Source organism: Camelus bactrianus, chromosome 14 (genome assembly GCF_048773025.1).
Source record: "Camelus bactrianus isolate YW-2024 breed Bactrian camel chromosome 14, ASM4877302v1, whole genome shotgun sequence".
NCBI lineage: Eukaryota > Metazoa > Chordata > Mammalia > Artiodactyla > Camelidae > Camelus > Camelus bactrianus.
Window position 1 is genome coordinate 45,939,857 of NC_133552.1, and position 23,767 is coordinate 45,963,623.

At 36.8% G+C, this 23,767-nt stretch overlaps 1 protein-coding gene across 7 annotated transcripts in view; it reads left to right on the forward strand.

The window, feature by feature from the left end:
- SCEL (sciellin) overlaps window positions 1-23,767 on the forward strand; it is a 173,704-nt gene that overhangs the window by 132,464 nt on the left and 17,473 nt on the right. For 4 of the 7 annotated variants that reach the window (XM_045509153.2, XM_010973529.3, XM_045509156.2 and 1 more), the window contains 11 exons: window positions 778-837; window positions 1,954-2,013; window positions 3,184-3,243; window positions 6,009-6,068; window positions 6,709-6,768; window positions 8,037-8,096; window positions 10,893-10,943; window positions 11,880-11,942; window positions 15,456-15,515; window positions 15,656-15,715; window positions 15,854-15,910. In XM_045509153.2, coding sequence (XP_045365109.2) covers window positions 778-837; window positions 1,954-2,013; window positions 3,184-3,243; window positions 6,009-6,068; window positions 6,709-6,768; window positions 8,037-8,096; window positions 10,893-10,943; window positions 11,880-11,942; window positions 15,456-15,515; window positions 15,656-15,715; window positions 15,854-15,910 — 651 coding nt within the window. The remainder of the gene's footprint in view (window positions 1-777; window positions 838-1,953; window positions 2,014-3,183; window positions 3,244-6,008; window positions 6,069-6,708; window positions 6,769-8,036; window positions 8,097-10,892; window positions 10,944-11,879; window positions 11,943-15,455; window positions 15,516-15,655; window positions 15,716-15,853; window positions 15,911-23,767) is intronic. The other 3 variants (XM_045509155.2, XM_045509154.2, XM_074378370.1) reach the window with 3 other exon arrangements.

Genomic DNA, 23,767 nt, shown 5'->3' on the forward strand with positions numbered 1-23,767 from the left:
AAGAGAAGCGATGTGTAATCTGGGCTAACTTGACAGCAACTGGGCTTTGATGCAGAAATGAGGGGTCCCATTGGTATAGTAGGGAGAGCCCACAGTCCCTGTCTCATCTTCCCTCCTTCTCTCCCTTCTTTCTTTCTTATATGGAAGGAACCTCAAATGTTAACAGCCTTATCGCAGTGAGAGACAGATGAAAATGGCATTGAACTATCGGGGAATTTAGAGAGATTCTCCTTCGTGTTCCCTAATTGTTTTAAGCTGTTGGTGTGTGAAAGTTTTACTGGCTGTGGTCAACTCATATGAAGTACTAAGGTCATCATAAAGTTATTTCTACTTCTCCAGGGTTACTTTTTATTAAACATGACTTGTCCAAATCTTCAAAGTGTTTAGATTTTAAATGTTGATCCTCTTATTTCTACTCCTGATGTGAATGATTTCCACCTTTAAAAAAGTCAGTATTTCAACCCACGTGTTGAAATTAGTTTCTCACCAACCCACCCTCAAAGGACAAAGAAAACAAAATCTGAGGCCTGGAGGGAACTTTTACTAGTAAACTGATGTAATCACGGCTGAGTGATGGATGGGTCCTTACTATGAGGGTAGTTAGCACATCAGCATTTTACATGAGAAGAGCCGCTTGAATTAGACATTTTTAAAGGCTTCTGATGCTTTAGGTACTGCTTAGCCCTGTTATGAGAAATCTGCTGTTGTCAGAAGAAACTGAATTGTTGTCTTTCTTTCTCTCTCTCTGCCCTCCCGGGCCCCTCCAATGTTACAAAGAAACCAAGACCTTGGGAGTCTTATTAAAGTTAATCAGAGGACTGACAAAAATGGAAAAGTGTAAGTAAAGCTCCTAACATGATGTGGCTCCCTTTTTCCATGGTAACGTTTCACGCCTCGTTAGAAACGGGTGTGTTATGCTTTCCTCTGCCACAGATGAACTGTTGTACTTTGGGGCCAATCAGAGATAGTAGGCAAAGGAATAGGGTCGATCCTGTTTCCACAGGACCACACGTTTGAGTTGCATTGAAGTAAGTGCAGGAATGCCTATTGCATAATCTCCTATTCTATATTTTCTTAAATAATTAAAAAATGAGACAAACTTCATATTTAAACTAAGAAATATAAAGGACAAAATTGCAAAGCGAGAAATGTGTTGGTGAAGCTTTTCTAAACTGACTTAAACCAATTACTGCTGTGGAAATTAATCAAGATAAGCTAAGGGATTATTACATCAAAGTTTTCAGATTATTTGGCCCTGGAAACATCTGACACCCTTTCAGGGACATTCTTATTTATACGGATTTCAGAGAAAATTGAGTGTATCCTAACTGACATAAGGTTTTCGTGTTTTTTTCCCAAAGAAGCCAAGATCTCAAAATGATTATCAAAGCAAACGCCAGGGCAGATAAAACCAGCAGAGGGGGAGAGCTGCCTTAATGTTTCTGAATCTTGGTAGTTTTCTCCTGGGTTAACTGTGTGAACTTCTCAGTATGTTGAGGGGGATCACATCTTTGAGTTTGTCTTCTCTCTTCTGTACCTGAACCCTTTCAGGGCAGATAGAATGTCTCTGTACAAGGAGGGAGGGTATAGTTCAGTGGTAGAGTGCATGCTTAGCATGCAGGAGGTGATGGGTTCTATCCCAGTACCTCCATTAAATAAATAATAATAGTAAATAAACCTATACCTAGCCAAAAAACAAAAAGAATGTCTACAGTAGTCTATCTAAATTTAAATTTACATAAAGCTCAATAGAATCCTAAAGATTAACTTAACTATATTATTAATAGGTCATTTTTATAATAAAAATGAATTTAATACTGGTATAATTGAATTAATTAATATCATCAATAATATAGAATTATATTGGATTAATTAATAACATCAGTAATATGGAATGTGTTTGTAAAAATACTGTGGGGATACTTTGAAACTTATCTAAACTTTTTTTTAAAGAAGTGAAGACCTTGATAATATTATCAAAGTGAATCCCAGAGAAAGCGAAAACACCACTGGGTAAGACTTATGAGTGTCTTTAAATCTCATTTCTGTAAATGACAATAAGATAAAATGATTTGGCATTTTAATTTCACAAATATATTTTACTAACAAAGAACTGGATCATAATGATGGGCCACATGACCTTCCCTCCTTGCTCCCAATAAAACTGCTTATTTTTGAAGAATTGTTCCAATGTTTAATAGTAAGTTGCCTTTTCTCTGAGATTTTGATTTAGTTTTAGGGATGAGGTCCTGAATTGAATTTCTTTGTATCTAAAGAAAGACACAGTCTTGACAACATTTTAAAAGTGGATCTCCAAAATGACAGAGATAGCCAAGAGTGAGGCCTGACTGAAACTCTTGAAAATCAACTTCTCAGAAGGCAGCAGGGGAGGGGCTGGGCAGGTACACACCCTGGGAGTAAGAACATTCCACCACTCCTCTGCCTCAGGGCTGGGTCCGCATGGTAGCAGTGCCCAGTCGTGATACAACTGCCCTCCTCTACTGCCTTCTTTCGGTCCGGGTTATGCCCCTGTTTGTATTACACAGTGCATTTCAATGGGGGCGATACATATCTCCCTGAGAAGTGAGTCATTAATTTTCCTACCATGTAAGGTGTTTTTTTGTTGCTCCTTATAACTCATTATAATCTAATTATATTTTTAAAGGCCTGGATTGGGGGAATGGTTGAATTTATATGAAGACATATATTCTTCTTATCCTTATTTTTAATATTGTTAAACTACTATTATTCTTAACATTATTCTTATTATTTAAAAAGAAAATTGGCAAGTATATCTGATTTGTTATATGGAAATTTATATTCTATCTGGATCCAGTATAGAACTGTATCTACCTTACATCTCTTCAGTTCTACCCATCTGGGGTGTTCTGACAAGACGTGTCTCAGGGCCAAGTTGATTTTGTTAAATAGCAAGTTTCACATATACTTACGTGTTTAGAGAACAAAACAAAAATCATATGTTTCTTGTTGATAAATAAGGAAACATAAATGATCTTCAGCTCAAAATGTAAGAGAAGAATTTTCATTTGCATTTAGAGGTATAAAAATTACATTTGATGAAGAACTGGTATATTTACCACTTCATAACTTTTCCAATCATTGTTCACTTGATTAGTGTTTTATTTTAATGACATTCATTAAAACTCATTTCCTTATTCAAAGGAAACAAGACCTCAATGGGCTTATTAAAGTGAATCCTGAAACAAATAAAAATATCAAGAGGTAAGTAATTTAAAGCTTTTTATTTTCCCTTTGACATTTATAAACACATTGGAATTCTGAGTGCTTATATTCAGGAAAGTAAATCGAAATTCAAACCAAATTGAGATCTTTTTTCCCCCAAATACACCATATTAAGCAGTTCTATATGAGTGATACACTTGCATTTTTTTCTCTGGTGTTTACTATAAGGTAGATTTTGAGGAATTAAATGGGAATTTGATTACCCTTCTCTAGTGGGCTAAATGATTTATTTCTTTGTGTGTATGTTTGTGTAAGTGTGTATGTGCATGTGTAAGTAGCATGTTATGTATAAATGTATGTGTGTATATGTTAGTGTGTATGTAGAAGTGTGCTGGTATAAGTGTATGTGTGTGTATTAATCAGGGTTCTCCAGAGAAACAGAAACAATAGAATACATATTTTTAGAGAAAAAGAGACTTATCATAAGGAATTAGCATGTGCCCTTTGGAGGCTGAGAAGTCCCAAGATCTATAGTTGGCAAGCCGGAGACCTCGGAGAGCCAGTAGTGTGGCTCCAGTCCAAGTTTGAAGACCTAGGAACCAAGAAAGCCCACGGTTAAATTCCAGTCCAGGGGCAAGAGAAGAATGACTCAGGTCAAGCAGTCAGGCAGGTAACATCTATTCAGTCCTTCAACTGATTGGTCATGGCCCACCCACACTAGGAAAGACAATCTGCTTTACTCAGTCTACAGATTCAAATGTTAATCTCATCCCAAAACACCCTCACAGACACACCCAGAATAATATTTGACCAAATACGTGGACACCCTGTGGCCCAGTCAAGCTGACCCATGAAATTAACCATCACAGTGTGTGTATATGTAAGTGTATTATAGGTAGTGTGTGTGTGTAAGTGTACGTGTATTATGTATAAGAAGTGTATGTCTGTGGTTGTGTCAGTAGTACATGTGGATATACATGGATGTGTTTATGTGAAAACTGTGTGTACATGTGTAGCACATTTGTGTGTAGCATGTGTATGTGTATGTTGTGTAGTGCACGTTTAAAGATGAAGAGCTTAACAAAGGGTTCTTTGTTAAAAGAATTGCCCTACCCATGACTTGTCAAGTAAATCTGGAAAGCTTATGTCCTCTTGCTTTTAATTTTTTAAAAAACAGATGGAACATATCTGAAACTGAGCTCAGCATCTTGCTGAAAACGGCGTACCAGATAATTCCATGTGGTTCCTTTTGAACTCTGTTCCATTCAGTTCGCTCAGTACATTGTATTATGAGTTGATTCTAAAATGTGTCACTGATGCCTTCGGGCCCACTCAGTGGAGCAGGGGCTCCTCTCGCTGAAAGCTGGTGCGCACTGTCAGGCTGTCCTGTTCCCAGCGGCACTGTGTGGTTGCAGGCCCAGCCACCTGATGAGTTAGAGGCTTGTGCAGTTCTGCACCTGGCGGACTGAGACAAAATCACTGTTGTCCTTGGCTACCCGGGTGTTCCAGGCAGGTAACCTGAGGCAGTGAGTGTGAGTAGGGAGTCCGAAGGACTTGGGTTGAAATTCTGGCTCTGTCACTTGCTAGCTGTGTCCCCATGCTCCAATTTATGGTTTGGTTTGGTTTTTTGAGCACTCAAATCTGGAAACAGAATTCTGGGAATTTTTTTTCTTAGTCACTGACATTCAAATTCCACATATTTTGTTTAGGCAAAAATCAACAAAATCAACAAAAGGTATTCTGGGGTTAACAGTTTGATTATTTGCATGAAAAAGGTCCAAATTTTTATTTTTGAAAGAAGTCCAAAATTTTTATTGCTGCTTTTAGCATGGGTACCACATTCTCAGACATCTGGATACAAGTAAAAACTTGAGTCAACATCCAGCTGTTCCAAATATCTATATCTTTGATGTTGCATAGACATAATCTCAGAGATTTTGTGATTGTATCTTAGCAGGGCCACAGGGCATGGGAGTGCATGGTGTAAAAGTACCTTCTGTGGACATTTTTTACCCGCGTGGCACCCTCCATAGATCAGAAGAGCATTGGCTGGTATGGCGTATGTGGGAAAACACATGTAGAAGCTGTAGGAAAAACAAAATTCTATCAAGATCAGAAGCAGATATATTAGCAGGTAGCCATAAAATACTGACGTGTTTGCAGTGACTACAAAGAGTTTTATATCACAGTAAATATGGCTTACATTTCATAACTTTATAGATTTTAATCCTTCTATTGATTCTTGTCAACAACAACTAGTCAAACTTTGTAGATTTAACACACAGAAGTACCAGAAACAGTTACCAGATTTGTATATCATGGATTTGAACAAGTTGGTGTATTTATCTTAATCCAGTATCATAAACAGAAAATCTGCCAATGAATGACAATTTTACAAAATATGAATTCTCCAAAGTTCAGAAGTCCTACAGCATGTTGGAAGTTAATGTGCTGAGGATGTGCTTTCTGGAATGTTCCATGAAATGTGTATACAGACTCTTAGAAAATGTTTAGTGCACCTGGCAAAGGCTAAAATCGTAGCATTAAATGAATCAAAATTAAGTCCTAGTTCAGTATTTGCTAGTGGCCTAATGGCTCCAGGAAGAAAATACTGTCTCGCTGAGTCTCAATGAGTTTCAGAGATGTGTAAATCCCTACATGCTTCTGCATGGTCACCTTTAACAGCCTTCAACTCTTTAGCGTGATCTCAATGAGGGTTAGGCTTTTTCAGAGTTTCAGTGAATAGTCTTATCCACTTGGTGCTAATCTATCATTAACCTCATCATTTTTTCTATGTTTTAAAGGGGCCAGAGCCTTGACAATCTCATCAAAGTGAGTCCTGAAGTAAACAGAGGTAACCCACGGTGAGGATTATGTCTTATCTTCCTTCCCATCAAAATCTTCATTAATTTATGGCTCTCATTAGAGAAACTGTGTTGAAAAATCTGGTTTGGAATCAAAAAGTCTAAACTCCATGGCTTACCAGCTGGGTGCCTTTGAGCAAGTCCCTTGAACACTGAGCTGAGGCTTCTTTAGTTATAAAATGAGGCTCATAATGTCTGTTCTATATTTGTCATTTGATTTTCATAAGAATTAAGTGAAACAATGGATATAAAATCCCTTTAAAGCAAAAAGACACTACAAATGGAATTATTAACAAAACATAGTTTAGTTTTATCTACAGCATTGGATGGAATACTGAAAAGTGCCAGCCAGGTGAGAGTTTTCAGCAAATAGTTCCTGAATTTATTTTTTTTAACTCAGTCTTGCTCTAATTTTCTGATTTTATTTTGAAGGTAAATGGGAAACTGAGCTAGTATACCAATGATTTGTATGGAGGTCAAATTTTTTACTCTTCTACATGAGGGCATAGACTGGGATTGATTTCTCTCAAAACTTAATAGTAAAATTCATCTTCAGCACATGTATCTTTAAGTTAAAGTACTTACTTGACTTAATTCCATTTTCATTTATTATGTTTTTGTTTGTCTTTTTTGTTTAAAGTTCCAAAGACCTCGACAATCTCATCAAAGCGAATCCAAGAACAGGAAACAACGGGCAAGGGTAAGGCAATATGCATCTCTTTTTTTTGTTTCACGTTAACCAATGCGTAAAAACATAATCTAATCATCATTTCAGCAGACAGACGCTGCTAGAGTGCCAATGTACCAATGGTAGTTCAAGAAGAGCCATGAAGCCTCCATGACCTCATATGTAAAATGTTTAAGATTTTGTTCAGTTAATTTCAAATATAACGGAGGTCACTCTGATTCATGAAGTGCACAGTTGTTTTCCCAGGATGGTTGGGACACTTTTACTCATAGATTTGTTTATTTTTCTTAAGTAGATGGATGGCATAGGGGAGAGGAAAGGGAATCAGACCAGAGTCCAGAGATGTGGGTCCTGGCCTGGCTCTGCCCTCACTGTGTGAAGTGGGCCTTTGGACTTCAGTTTTCTCACTCTTACAGTGAAGAAATTGGACCGTGTGCTCTCTGGTCACTTCCAATGTCAGTTCAGCCACTATGTTCCAATAAGGTGGTTGGTGTTACAGAAAGTGCACACATTCTGGACTTAGATTATTCAGCTTTAAATTCCTCCATGGCCACTACTAGCCATGTGGGAAAAACTTAAATCTTTGTGTGTCTCAGTTTTTCCCTTTGTGAAATTGGGATGATAATACTTCCTGCTGTTGACCTGAAACAGACTGCCAGATACTTCTCCTGCCAAGCGTTTATTCAGGATCAGCAGAGAATTGCCATTTGCAATCTGCAACCATTATAAGCCACATGCAAGTCCCTGAAGGGCAAGGGAAGAACACTTTTATAGAGGACAAGGAAGTTGGGAGGGGATAGAAAACAAAGAGTTCACAGGGTTTTCAATGGCTGAGTCCTGGCAGGGGAGAAGAGGAGCCTGTCTCTTCCTTTTGGGCTCCACTATCATGGCAGGAAGTGAGAGCTCCCCCTGCTGGTCTCCTAACTCTATTTCATTGTGGTTTCTGTTTTATTAATTTTTTTTACACTATTTCATAAGTTGATGTGAGGATTAAATTATGTAAATCATGTAAATCACTTAGAACAGTGCCTGGCACATCATGAGGCTTCTAAAACCACTGATTATTATTTATTATTTCTATGCAGTTATAGTTATATCCAAATATATATGTTCAGAGTCAATACTGAAAAAAACTCCAACCCTTTGAGATGATCTCTATTTCAATAAATATTTTATAGTTAAATATTTTTAGAATAAAATGTTTCTCAGTTTTAATAAACATCTGCAACCAGTTGCTATAAACTGACCATTGATTTGATCATTTCTTCCATGTTTTAAAGGGGCCAAAGTCTTGACAGCCTCATCAAAGTGGCTCCTGAAACAAACAGAACTAACCAAGGGTGAGATTTATGGAACTTTTCTGTTTCTCCATTCTTTTCTATTCAGCTCAAATAATTGTGATGAAATTCATTGTCTCACCACAGAGACGGCCAATAATGGGGCCCAAAATCAACAGCTCTGTGTCAGAAACCTTGTGTTAAAGGCCTTATTCAGGGCTCCTGGTTGTGAATATTAGTGAAGGAATTCTTTAAAATATGGGAGTCATCTCTTATCAGTGTGGGATATGTGTTCCATGCTTGGGATTTCCCCAGAAAGAATCAAAATTCTCCATGAAATGAAACATCTTCGCCAAACAACTTCCCAGAGATAAGCAGCCAAGAGGTCTTTATGTAAAGAAAAATCTTCCTTCATCCTTCGTTTTTACCCTGTCCTCTTACTGTTTATACTCAAACGATTCCTAAAGTTGGGAGGTCATTTTTAAAAATTATACTTGGTGGGGGTGAGTATAGATCAGTGGTAGAACGTATGCTTAGCATGCACAAGGTCCTGGGTTCAATCCCCATGTCCTCCATTAAAAAATAAAATAAAAATTATACTCAGTTCATTGAAATAATAAAGAATACAAAGAGTGACATTTGTCTTTTATAGAGAGAATTTTCTTTAAGGCACATGATTTTGTGTAAACAAAGAGATATAACAAAACCATAAATCTATTAAACATATATTGTTATGCTAGTTTGAACATGAGTTAAATGCAAAAGATGCCAAAGTATATGTCTTCTTTGTGACAGATTTTCTATCTTACTTTATACATAGGAATTTTATTTTTACAGTAGGTAGCTAGTATATAAAGTTTATTAGCCTCGATCAGGAGTCAGAAACTTCTGCTTAAAGGCTAGAGAGTAAATATTTCAGGCTAGGGTCGCTGAAACAGTCTCTATTTTAACTAGTCAACTAGCTACCATAGATAATACATTGTATGTGAATGGGCATGATTGTGTTCCAATAAAACTTTATTTATAAAACCAGTCTATAGACTGGATTTAGCTTGAGGGTCATAGATTGCTGACTCCTGGACTAAGCAGTATTTCACCTGAGTGGGTGAAAAGGATCAACTCTGAACATACTTAGGGTAGCCTTCGAAGCACAGCCTCCCTTGTGTATATTGTTTCATTTGCTTTATGTTTAGACCACAGATTTCACCATTCTTTTATCTGAATATTTAGTGCTAAATCATCTTAGATTTTGTTTACTAAATAAGAACAAAACATTATTGTCACTGTCTGAGGGTCAGATACTGAATCCAGAGACTATGTAATACTTTGCATTGCAGATAAAGATTTAGTGAAAGACAGGTATCCCTTGTCCCTCTTCCAAGATGACTTAGTTTGTAAAGGTGAAACTGGCCTTGATGATATGACCGTTCCCCTGCAGCGTATGAGCCTCTGTTTTAGTACCCACACTCTGCCATGTAATGCGTTAGGTCACATATCCATCTCTTCCCCTTAGCAGTGAAAAGTTTGTGTTCAGAGAACATTATTAGCTATGTAGTCTTGTACAAATCATTTAACCTCCATTAAACCTCATCTTCTTTATCTGTAAAGTGGGGATTGTAAAAGTTACTTTCTTCGTGAATTTTCTAGGAAAATTAGGTGAGGACACACTTCTGAAGCACTTAATCGCTCAAGTACTTATTAGACATTATCTGTGGATATTATTATTACTGTTACTGTTTTTCTTCATCCTTGGGTCCCCATTGTACCACTTAGTGCTTAACTCAAAGAAGATACCAAAGAAATTATCCTATTAAGTTGAACAATGTAAAATTTTTAACATTTAACCATTTTTGACCCACAAAACGACAATTTCACATCGTTCAGCATAACAGACTGCAGTAATTTACGTGGAGGGGTATGTACATGACAAAATTAGTTTATAGGTTAATCCTAAAGGTTAGTTAAGTGATGTAAGCCTTTCTGTCTTTTTTCTCTTGAGGATATACAACAAATTGTCCAATAAGAAGGTACATCAAATTAGGCGTCTTGTTCAGGCTTTTTGCTATTAGAGTTGGTATGAAGACCCAGTGTGATAACAGAAATGTCCTTTTAATAATAACAGAGCTATTATTGCCTATTTACATATTTAGGATAAAAGAAAAGAAAGTTACATAATCTAAAGTCTTCCTTGTTCTGATTTAGCATTGCATGAAGCTGATTCTAAATTAATATATCAATGTAGCCTCAATGTTAAATATTCATATTATGTGTATTCCGCCATACCTTAGAATCAGGAAATAAACCCTTAAAAAAAAAAAAAGTCTCAGGCTTTTGTTTTGTTTTGTCTTGTTTTGAGGGAAGGGAAACAAGGAATACATGGAAACGATGAACAATTTAAATTTTTCTCTTTAAAAATTTTTTTCTTAAATCTTTTTTTAAATGGAGTTCCTGGTTATTGAACCCAGGACCTTGTGCATATACTAAGAATGTGCTCTACCATTGAGCTATAACCCACCCCCTTTAATTTTTCTCTTGTTCATTGCAACCTTCAAAAATATTCTAAATGCTCTTTCTAGTACAAAATGTAATATGGAAAATAAAGAGTTTAAGAGCAATTTAAATTTGAGGTTGTCTTGAAAGAAATCAAGAATAAAACTAAATTAAATTCTCATATGTACATTGTGTAAGAAGTGAATTGATAGTAACCACCTGCTTTTACAGAGGGCTAAAAAGAGAAGTAATGATGAAGTTTTGAATTAGCAACAATCCCTTAATTCAATCTTAAAATAGAAAAGAGGTACAAATTATAATCAATTTTCTTGATTTTTATAAGCTATTGAAACTTACAACATTTTTTAGGAACCGAGACCTGGACAATCTTATCAAAGTGATTCCCTCAGCAAATAAAAGGTAAGCTTATTGAGATTATTGAAAGCTCATGAGTAAGTCTTCAATTTATGCCCCCAAATATGATTAGTTATTTGACTAAGGACATTTGAAAGGAGACATGAAAAAAAAAATGAGAACAGATTGATTTGTTGATGTGTAATAATGCTTTATGGATTTTTCTGTTATTGTTGCTTCAATTTATTACATTACAATATTGTTTACATTGTAATATTGAAGCAAAATATTGAAGTATAATGTCTATTTGAGAAATTCATTTGACACAGTAATAGCATAACTAGATTATTACTGTGAATTTATAGTTAATAAATTATAAGTTCATAAAACTGAATAAACCAAAGAATATTGACTTTCTTCTCTTTCACAAACCCAAGGATTGATTTTTAAATGACTTCAGAAAACTGGCAACATAACATTCTTATATGTGATTAGAATATTTTTGCATGACTTTGAATATACTCCTATCTTCTTGAGAAGTTAAGACCCATTATTCACTGGAGCAGAAGTTAAGAAAAGTATGACAGCGTAACTCCAAGCTACCTCTTGAAATTATTGTGATGGTAATGTTTGTGAAAAGCATTGTGCAGATGTAAGGAATTACTGCAAACAGAGAGAGGAAGGATGTTAGCGGGAAGGAGCTTGCGGTTTGGGATCCAGTTGCTATAGTCTCAATCCTGGTTCACCCGCAGTCATTTCTTCTGTATCTGGCCCAAGGAGGGTCTTAACTTCCTTGAAACTCAATTTATTCATAAACAGAGAATGGTAATATTTAACTCATGTAGTTGTTTTGAGGTTTTAAAAAAGATAACTAACATATATATAGTAGAAACTCAGTAAATGTATCACTTTTTGTGTAGGATTCTGTCCAAAGAAAAACTGCCAGTCATAAAATTTGCTGATTTCCAACTGAATTTGACTTTTTATTTTATTTTGATTCAGCAGTGAACAAGGTCTTGATAGACTTATTAATGTAAGCCTCAAAGCTGTCAAAGACACGACTGGGTAAGAGAAAGATACTATTTATTCACTTTGTTTTGTTTCTTCTTAACTAACACAATATGAATATAAATGACTTATAATCATTCTTTGGGCAAATTGAATATAAATCTTGAAATAATCATCACCATCCTTATATGTCCCTGGAAACTTAGCTATTTGCTGAGAGACAGAAGGCAGCTCAGGTAAAGCAGTAGAAGGGAGTGAGTGGGGTAGGCATAGGGCTAGTCTATGCCCTGTCTATGCTTTGTAGTATTGATGCTAACACTTTTGTCTCTGAATTTGGTTAAAATTTATTAATGATAGTTAATTTTTTTAAAAAGCTGACACGTCATTAGATTCATTGCCAGCAATATCCTTCATCTTGTTTTCAGAGAGCGTTTTCTGATGGTCAGTGGAAATTTTATGAGATTCATTGATTCTTAGATTCATTGTTTGCTGCTTCCACCAAAGAAATGGACCTAAAACTTGATAATGCTTTAGGTAGTAGTGATTTCACCTTTTTGAGTTTTGTTGGGACATTAAAAAAAGGCAAAATTTTGGAGATGGCAGGAAGGAACCTCAGAGAACTGTAGCCCAGTTAGTTTGAACAATTTTGCAAACCACTGTTCTGTTTGAACGTATTCAATTTACAGAAGAGGAAATTAAGACTCAGAAAGGTTAAGTGATTTGACCAGGATCAGAGAGAAAACTAGTGGAAGACTAATAGTAGTTCTGTGATCTGTTAGGCAGTGAATAATTACTGAGCACCTACTGGATTTGAAGCTTACAACTAGGTATCATTAGTTGTGCGTCAGGTGTAATTATAGGCCATGGATGCCAAAAAGAGAATTCAGTAGACATACTCAATCTTATTAACAGCAGGCAATTTTCATAGATTAAAGCTAATTATGAACTGGGGGCACAGGGATGTGACTCCAAGACAATAATAGGTTGTCAATTTAATATATTACATTTTGGGATACTCCTGTGCCGCTTGCTGAATATAGAATGTATTGACAGCTAGTTGCATTTAAAAGAAAAAAAGACACTAAGAAGCTAATTTAATAAAAATGACAGGCAGTGAAATTCATATTCACGGATTCCTAGGAGTAGAAGCTGTTAGACATGAGCAGAGGCTTAGAGATGACCCAATCCAATCTCCTCATTTTACAGATGAGAATACTGAGGCCAGGGGCAGGATCCCACAGTCTTCTGTGAGTTCTTCTAACTCCCAGCCCAACTCCTGGTCTTTAAACCATAACACATGGGCTTTGATCTTAAAATAAACGAAAGTTGATTCAGCACCTTGGGAAACGGTGGAGACTCTGCAGCTGGGATTGCTGCTCTTGCCATGGGGCAGCCGGGGGTGTTCTTTACCGCTTCCACAGGGTCACTTCAAGTGACCCTGGCACAATTATGCCAATGAGTGCAAAACACATTACAGCTTTTGAACTACATGAAAGTAATAACAGCTAAGTATTCCAATGTAGCCCTCTATCCTTAAAGCAGTAACTTGAATGGGAAAAACGTTACATTTTTCCTAGATAAAATTTAGGTTGAAGATTCCTGTGTCTGTAGACTCCAGGGCCTGTAAAAAGTGTCTATAAATTTGTTGTTTTCAGTTCGTTGAGATGAGTTGCATGATGCTATCAATCAAGGCAATTCAGGACTATTACTGAGATAGCTGTTGTATTAACGCACAGTATTGTCTTTTTAGGAGAAGTGGTAAAACGTAGCAGGTGTTCATAAGCTAGTTTTTCTCAAATTATGGGTCACAGCCCATTAAATGGTCTTGTAATTAATTTAGAGAGTGGCAGTCAGCCTTTCCCCCCCCCCCAATTAACTAGAATAAAAGGGTAGAAAATACAAGAGTTCTTATACAGTTAGGGCATAATTTCATGAAATTTATGTTTTATTATATGTCCGTCTGACTGAAAAGAGGAAGTATTAGGCAGTGATGTAAAATGTATTTTTTAATGAGCTTTATGAAATAGTGGTTGTGAATATTACAGTTCTAAGGTTTTAGGTGAACCAAGTTTTCTGTATCAGGCAGAACAAGGAAAACAGAAGTTCTCATATTTGTGTTTGCATTTTTAAAATAAAGCTTACTCTTTTTTTTAAGCTTACTCTTAATTTTGCTGGTAGGTGACTATTATATGTAGTGACACTAAAAAACATTGTGATTGATTTTATGTATTAAATGGTTGTAGCCTTTGAGCATATTATTTCCTCTACAAAGTTTTCTTCTTTGTATTTTTTCTTTTAATATATGAAGTTAACCTCATTTTAAAGATTGTCTTTCAGGAACGTTTAACTTTAGATTGTGCAATCAATGTACACAAGAAAATTATATTTTGGATAGTTTTCATATGCTTTATTATTCCTTTAATAGTATTTGTAGACACCAGCTGATTATCTTTAATTGAGAATATGATTCTTAAAGCTAATTCGAAACAGTGACAATTTATTTAGAGGCTTTCTGTGTACCAGGGAGATCTGAGAAAAGGGATGAGAGATTAAATTTAGTGAAGCCATGAACTGGGAAGCACATTCTATGGAAAGGCTTAGGGTTTAGGGAGTGAAATGCAGAACTTTTCTCAGACTTTTTGATGATTAACCTCTAAGTGCCTCCCCTTCAGTTCCTAACCTTGCATCAGTCTTTTTGAAGAATAAACTGTATTATATTATATTTTATTATATTTTATATAAAGGAAAAGCACTTTGGGAGAAAAGGAAGTACAGGCAGGTTGTGATCCAAAATTTACTAGAAGCAGGTGTTATCAATCCTGAGATTTCCTGCCATTGTGAGTTATTCTATTTCTTTGAATAAATATTATAAAGTGGTTTAGAGGAACACTTTGAAACATCACTACTCTCCAGCCATAAAAAATAAAGTATTATACTGAGGCAGTGAATGACAGTAAACCTGTGGGAGGAAATAGTGTTCTCTTATTGAGGAAAGAAATTGGTAGGTTCAACTAGGAAGTGGACAGTTTTCAGAGTATGTCACTAATTTGATTATAAACAACTGAGTTTAATTCAGCTTTTTAAGTCATCTTAAAGGAGAGAAAAGTCAGTTTTGATGGATTACCAGAATTCTCTTTGCCAAGCCTCATGTTAAGTATAATCCCAGTTTTGAAGCTTATTATTTTTTTAAAAAAGAAATCTTTAGTTGGTGAATATGATTTTAAGAATAACAACATTCGACATTAGAATCAGTTTGTATCTTCATAATGGTATAACATTCCAGAGTGAGAAGTGGTTAACTGCCAGATGTTGCTATGAACTCTTTGTCCACATGCCCTTGTAGATAGGCTCTGACAATGAAGTGTGTGAAGTCAGAGTAACTTTTCTTCTGATCCAGCATAATTCATTGTCCCTGGATTGGTTAGAAAATTTATTTCAAGGCTATTCTATGCCAAACCAGTATGTCTCACACTAAATGTTAAAATAGCTAATCCTTTCTTACAATTCCAACCATTTTAGACCTGTGTTATCTCTAATACAAACTGCTTTAATTTTTTTTTCTACTTAAAGAAATCAAGATCTTGATAAGCTCATCAAAGTGAATCCGGAAACTCTCACCAACAACCGAAGGTAATGGAACTGTTAATTTCTGTGCTTTGAGTGGGAAGAATATTTTGTTTCACTATTATTTCAAGCAGATTTATAACCTTAATGATCTTATCAAAAGAACTTTATAATTAACCTGCTCTCTTTTATTTTTCTATTTAAAGAAACCAGGATCTCGATAACCTCATCAAAGTGAACCCTGAAGTAATCAGAAATAATCAAAGGTAATCAAATAAAAGAAACCATTTCCTGTTCACGTGTCTGTTGCCCCTGAGTAGAGTGGGTTTATATCGCTTTATTGACCCAGCACAAGCAAAAAATCCTATCACTAATCTGAGTTTATGTTTTTCTCTTTTGAACAGCCAAGCTTTGGACAGTCTTACTAAAGTGAAACCTTCAGCTCTCAGAGACACAAAGCGGTAAGTGACTTTACCTAACTCTCTTTTCATGTTCCCAAAGTTCTAGGTTAGGAATTCCCCCCTCCCTCCCTCTCTTTCTTTCTTTCTTCTTTTTTTAAACAAGCCTTTTATTTTTCTTTAGTGTCTAAATGAGCACACATTTATAGCCCATGTGTTTCCTGCCAGCAGAGAATGTGCTGCACTCTTCTGGAATCAACTGCACTCTCTTGGCCTAAGTTTGGTACTTCTTATTTGCACGAAGACAACTTAGTGTTTTGTTGTCTATTGGGAATAGAGTACTGGGACTGAAATGAAAAATCAGTGAAATTTAATTAGAGGAAAACATATTTTGGAGAAGCTGAGCCAAACTGGTGATTGCATCTTCATACAGATGCTTACAGAGTGTTGGAAAGGACGTTCAGAGTCTTCAGAATTGCAGATCCACAACTCACAAGGGCTCACAAAATATTCCAGCAGATTTTAACCTTGCATTTTCATTCTGAGTTCTGCAAATATCTTATAATTCACTATATGTCATATCTTTCACTGAAAAAGCTTATTAATTGCTAACAGATAAATGCACCAGAGTGTACTGTATTAGAAGTCCACATTGTTCTGCTGACCTGAAATTTTGTCATAATAAATATGTAGCTGGGAATCATAGTCTCAATATTCTGGGATGAAGAAAGCAAATTAACATATGGAAAAGTGCTTTGAAGCCACTAGGAGAAAGGACAGTGTGATAACGCTCATTGGCAAAGCTCTTAAGTCATTTAGTTGTTTTTCTACATTAATGTTTTATTTTGCTTTTTCTGTTTGTGTGTTTTTATCATAAGCTGTTGGGGTATCTGAGGTAGGAAGATACCAAGGCAGTTAAAGAGCAGTTGCTGCTTAGAGAGCAGCATTTATTGAGCACCTCTGACATGCCTTTTTATACATTTAATCCTCACAACAACCAGCCCCATGAGAAATATATTCATGCATGCTATTTTATAGAAGAGGAAACTAACTATAGCTAAAATATATTAAATAATCTTCTCCAGAAAGAAAACACATCCTGGACCTAAACTTGAATTCTTCCGACGTCCCTCCTAGAGGAGAACAAAAGATCTGGGGCGAAACAGCTCAGACTCACTCCTCCTTTCCATCCTTCATCTCCCTACGGTCCCTTCCTTTCTAATCCCCCTCTGCCACCAGCAGTTAAAGGACTACAGTTAGATACAGCTTTTCTAGAAAATTGTTGTTAAAATGACAGGAGAGAGAGAAAGTGCTTGTCTCATAGAGATTTTCTAGTAACTGAAATAACAGCGGACTTTTGGTGTCGACCCTGCCACTGGAAATATCTTTGTTAAGTAGAACCATGTCTTCATAGTGGCATTGGTTGGGGCAGATTTTTCTTTTTATCAGTAACAGTTTTAGGAGGTTCCCAACCCACGTTGAAAGTGGTTAGACTTAACGACCACCTGTGGAATAGCCAACAGTGGCTACTGTAGCCAACTTCTCCCTTAGTGGCTGCTTCCATAAAATGTACCTCTCTCTCTCTCTCCTCCCCCATCTCTTTCTCCCTCCCTCTCTCCTGTCCTCCCACCCTTACTTTCCCCTTGTTCTAACTTTCTCCTCTCTCCCTTCCTCCTTCTGGCAAATGTGCTATATTGGCAGATAATGGTAACTTTCTCATGAGTTCTGTCTTTTGTTTACTAGAAGGGGCTAATCTTACAAAAAGTTCTTTGTGTTTCAGCAACTCCTAACAAAATATCTATAAAAAGAGGACATCTTCCTTACACAGACAGGATTACCATAAAGAAGAAATTTTTAAATGTTGACCATTATGTTGTTTTCAGATGGCAGCTTGATCTACAAATCTCATGTAAGCAGTGTCTGATTATTCTTTAGCATTTACACCAGATTTGATGATAATCAGCCAGGATATTCAAGAATTATTGCAGAACAAATAGGAACAACTAAGCTGCCCATTTAAAAAAGTGACTTCATTCAGTATGTTCAGTCTCTTGTGTCTACAGTGTATCTATGTGGCCCACTGGATTTTAATGGGTACAGAGAGGGGGCATTTTAACATGCCTCCCTGTAGGAATAACAGCCAAAAGGCACTTTTACATCCAATTCAATGTGACAGGAGCTCTGATTATTTAATAGTGTAACAGTGGTGAATCAGAGTTCTTTTTATGTGACTTTGCTGACATTTCCAGCAGCTGTATATTTAATTCGCAGTTAGGGGCGGAATAAACTTCAGTCGTTGATCAGAATGTAAGCAGGTGTCCCTGAGCTCCTTCTAGGAACACAACAACCTGAACAAATGTAGATGTGCACAGAATTTTCATTTATTCAGGGAGAAACTGCATGACTATTAGCAGTAGCAGTTTCACGTTTTCATGAGCCAACATTGAAGAGAAATATTCAACTATCTATAGCCTAAAACCTGCTGCTCCCATATGGAGATTGAAAAACATCTTGTGATATAGGTCTTTACAGTTCAAAAAGCATCCTTCATCAAAAGTAGAAAAAATATTCTGAATTATTTGTCCTATTATACTTCCATCTTTGCAAGAGTTTCTTATTTGCTAAGACATACCTTTTTAGTATTCCAGTAAGAGAAGAATTCCTTCCTATCTTCCTATTGCATACGTCTCATATTTCTTCTCAAGACAGAAAGCTAGGGGTTGGGGTGGGGTGACCTTGACTGTTTCCATTGCTTTGTTCCCCATAATCAACAGGTCACTTTGGATGCTTCTCCTAGGATTATCTCAAGAACCAAGACACTTCATCATCCCCACTATTACTGTAGCCCAGATTACTATTACATCTCCTCACCAGTCCCTCTGCTGTCAGTGGTACCTTCTGCCCGTCAATCCATCTGCCGCACTGTAGAATGATCTTCTTAAAACACAAATCTGATCACATCTTTCTTCTGATGAAGGCCTTCTGTGGCTTCTCATTGCCACCGGACAACAGCTGTACCCCTTAACCTGGTTTCCAAAGCCCACCATGATCTTGCCTCCACAGGTCTTCCCACCCCTATTCCTTATTATGCTCCACCCACAAGCAAAGCCCACCCACACACCCTCTGACCTGCAGGCGTCTCACTCCTCCATCATCGCCGTTGCGTGGATAACTGCTACCCATCCATTAGGTGTCAGCTTAGGTGTCTTTGATTCAGATTCTGGGAAGCCCAAACTGACCCACCACATCCACATCTGGTCCTTCTAGATGTTTTCAAGCTCTCAGTTTTCTGTCTCACAGGTTTTGTCTCTTAAAGGGAATTATTACTTTATCATATCTCTTCAACTATTAGATTTTTAAGGGCAAGAAATGAGTCTGTCTTGTTCACTTCTTTATCTACAGTGCATAGCACAATGCATGGCACATGTTAGATGATAAATAAATATTCTGAGTTACGGGCTAAATCTCAAAACTAATCAAGACCCTAAGATCATCCACCGAGGTACAGTCTAATCCTTCTGACACTAACATTCTGAGCCCCCATGAATGAAACCAGACTGGAGGGATCTGATATCTTATGACTGGTCTCCTTGCTTAAGCCAGCGACTCTGTTTTGAACCATAATCTCAATGAACCATGGTGAATTAGAGTCACTGAAATTCTTGGTCATTTCTTATATTTAAAATACCCAAATTGTTCACCTTTCTCTATGGACCTGTTAATTTCTTTAATGTAAAGTCTTTAAGATTCCTTCATTGAAACAAATTATAAAAATATCTAAAGCTGGGCCCATTTTTTTTCAAAGTCAAAAGAATGGAAGAATTATAACAGTGATCTCACTGTATTCTATGCTTCTTTCAGAGAGATAAAGATTCTTTTTGAACTAAAGCTTAAAGCCTAAGATTTAGTTCTTGGCATAAACGAAGTACCATAGTAAATTTTTTCAGATGGAGGCTTTTAATTTTGCAAATGTGTTTGATACTCTGCAAAAACAATTTAAGTAAGCTGTAGAGAGAGAAACATATTGCAGCTTTTAATAAATACTTCCCACACCCTCCCAGGAGAGAAAGAGCAGTTGGGAGAGAGCTGATAGAGTTCTCTCATGTTGAGCATATCCTAGGAAAAGTTGTATTATAAAGACATGGTAATACCTTGTTTCCCAGAATCTCTATTTTTTTTCTTAATCTGCTCTGTAAGGGAGTGCCATTCCTTGATGGGGCAGTGGAAAATAACTTACATGATTATAACATGGATAAGTGCTTCTATTCAAAATGTGTGCTATTACTCCACATAACAGATAACTCACATTTTCTCCCAAACATTTTTGAAGTCTACAGAAAGAAAAGCATTTGTAGTTGCTATGGTTAACAAAATTTCTTTTTAGCATTTCTCACCGTATCCACAGAGAATTGGTTTCTTGAAGTTAGTTCCAACTGCTCATAAAATCACAAAATTATAAGGTCTTCCTTCCACTGAACTGCCACAGAGGTTTGGAATCAAGCCTTTGTTCGACCCTGCAGCATTTGGCTGGGCTTCTATAAAAATCTATTTTTCACACTTTGACTCACAGCTCTTCATCTTCTGTCACAGTGTAAAAGACACAATGCAATAGACATGGTCTTAATTAAGGAATGAAAGTTTATTTCTTACTCTCTTCAACTCGGGAAGTTTCTGGGCAATCTGAGCTTCTTTTGTTGGGTCTCCACATCTAGCTGATGACATCAGTCAGGGTGAACAACCAAAGCAAATACACATTTTGTACTTTTCATTATCTGGAACTTTTTATTTTACCTTAAATATTAGTATAGAATATTCAGAATAAAATCTTATAATCCATTCTGCCAAACTTGATATGTGACACTATTTAATAAAAACAGCAAAAATTCTATGAAGCCATTAATGGCATGGTTTATTCCATGATGCACAATTAAATTCCTTTGGGAGTGTGCCTCTTTGAAGGCAAGCATAGGTTCCAATTTTGCATTGTCTACCTGGAGTGGTTGGATTTGTGAGATTCTAGCTTCTTCTCCTTGCTTAGGTCTAAGCCCATTGCCACTCTCCCTCATGGTAGCTAGGGTCCAAAAGACGTGGGTCCTGGAGGTGTGGCAGTGGGCAGGTGTAGGCAGATCAGAGAAGCAGTATCTGCGGCAGCCAAGAGTGGAAAGTGCCGAGCAGGTAAGGACATCCAGCGTCAGGCTGAGAAATTAAATGTAGTCATACTGTGAGGGCAGAGGGAAATCGATACTAGTTTGTAGGGCTGCCATCACAAGTACCACAGCCTGGGAGGCTTAAAACAGAAATTTATTTCTCACCATTTTGGAGGCTCAAAGTCCAAGATCAAAATGTCAGTAGGGTTGGTTCCTCCTGAAGGCCCAGAGGGAAGGGTCTATTCCAGACCTCTCTCCTTGGCTTATAGAGGGCTGTCTTTACCCTGTGTCTTCATTTTGCCTTCCATCTGTGAGTCTAAATTTCTTCTTCTGATAGAGATGCCAATCATATTGGATTAGGGCCCACCCTAATGATCTCATTTGAACTTGATTATCTCCGTAAAGACCCTATCTCCAAATAAAGTCCCATTTGGACATACTGACATTAGGACTTCAGCATATAAATTTGGTGGGGTGCCAAAATTCGACCCATAAGGAAATGTTCCAAAATAAGGAAACAAAGCCAGGGGTGGGAGCTGTGTTAAAAAGGAAAGAAATGTGTGCAATTCAGAGGCGATGTAAGGCAGGTTCTGGGTGATGGACGCAAATGGAGGTAAAGTGTCCATCACTGTCTCTACTGAGCTTTTCTGCCTGGTCATGGTGCACACTGTGTAGCTCGATGTGGGTGGAATTGACTGCCTTAAAGGTTTTGGAGATTAGTATCTTTCCCTTGGGGTCCCTTTCATTTCTTTTCCCAGGGCCAGGTAAGGTAGCAATAGATTTCTACCAGAGAAGGAGAAAAAGAGAATTTAAATGGACTTAATGCCACAAGTATTTTTGGAGCAGCTACTGCAGGGCAAGGCCATGTTAGGCCACTAGTAATGTGATTGTACTCTCAAGTCATAAAGAAAAACACCAGCTTCTTTAAAAAATGTCACTCAGTTCATCCAAGGTTACCTTTGGAGGGAGAATCACTTTCTGGGACAGAACTCTAATTCCCCAAGATTCACGTTTCCTGGCGATCTCTCACCATTTCCCATGGCCAACCATCCCAGTCTGACATTCCTAGAACACTGGATAACAGAAGACCAGGATACTCCACTTAATTTTATTCCATTATCCCCAAGTATTTGGTAAAGTATGATTTTAAAATGTTGAGGGGAGGATCATTTCATGCTGAGGCTGTTAAAATAGTATGGTGACCCCTGAGGCTAAGAAGTAATTAGGGAAGGACCGTCAGGGGTCAGGCAAATACAAAGCCTCCTGTTTCTGTTTCTCAGCTTGAAGGATGCCACCTGAGAGGTTTCCTCACCCAGTCCTAGCAGTTATGTTGAGGAAGTTAGTTTTGAATTTTATATCATTCTGACTGCAGAATCAAATGATTTTGATACTCCTGAGCTGCTTCTGAAATCCTGTACTTTTTACATATATTAATTGGCATATTTTCTACTATCATTCACATTAAAAAATAATTTAACTAATTTCTACATTTTTCAAAGATGTGCAGCTAGTATGTTAAATGTGAGGTTTAAGTGTAGCTGTGGAATGCTGTCTAATTAGCATATTTATCAATTATTGATCATTTGGATATTATATAAAAAGAGTATTAAATCTCATTCCACATAAATATGCGGACTTTTAATATTAATTTTCATCCTTATCAATATTAATTTTGTGAGAGTCCATACACTGATTCCATGTAAAATAGCCTTACTTGAAATCTATTCAGGATCAGAGAAGGGAGGTTTATGAAAACTAGAGTTAATTCTGAAGATGTGAAAAGTTAGGGTAGAAATAAAAATGAAAATGTAGTCCCTCAAAATTTTGGAATCCATATTGCCTACTGCTGTGTCATTACACTTCTGTTAACTATCACGTACTTATTTTTATTCAGTTCACTCACCGCTACTGTGATCATGCCCACAAATTTTATTTACATGAAGTCATGTATTCTCACCGCAACCTTGTAGGATTAGGTATTATTATCCTAGTTTGCAAAAGGAAACTGAGAAATGTCAACTAACTCGCCCAAGGAAATAGGAGAAGTCATGGCCTCACTCTGACTCTTAAACCATCCTCCACACCAATAGAGTTTGTGACAAAGACTTTTCCAAACTCATGGGGAAGAAAAAAGAGCTACCAGTATTATAGCAAATATATAAATAATATATAAATAACATACCAGAGGACATTGTATCTCATGAAGACGTGTCAAACCATTATCATGGCACAAGATTTAAGAATCCAATTGTCCCATTCATCTTCCACATGGTGAATTGCTTGTTCGTGTTTTGGGTTGACTTCTCATGTTTCTATCATGCAAAAAGCTGGAATGAAGTCTCTAATTAAACATTTAAGATTTGGTTTCAGATGGGCAGGTCACTCAGCCTCAAATCTTGACTCTTTTACAAATTCACTAAGTGACCTTGGAAAATTCCCTTAGCCTGAGCCCCATAGGCTGTCCTGCAAGATTTTGTGAGCTCTGAATGAGATAATCCATGTAGAAATACACAAGTTAGAACTTCGTGACACAAAGTTAGTACTCATTCAAAGTTAGCTGAATGTGTATATCTTTCAGTTGTTTCTTTTCAGACCAGATTTCACAAACCTTCCAAAAAATTAGTTCTTTATTTCTCTCTCACCAGTGTAATCCACCCTCATACTTGAGTTGTATAGATCAAAAAATTCAATATCAGATTTTGTATGTCCCTTATTCTAAAAAATCACAAATGACTGCGTCTAAGATTATGTACTGATCTTTTGAAATGTTATT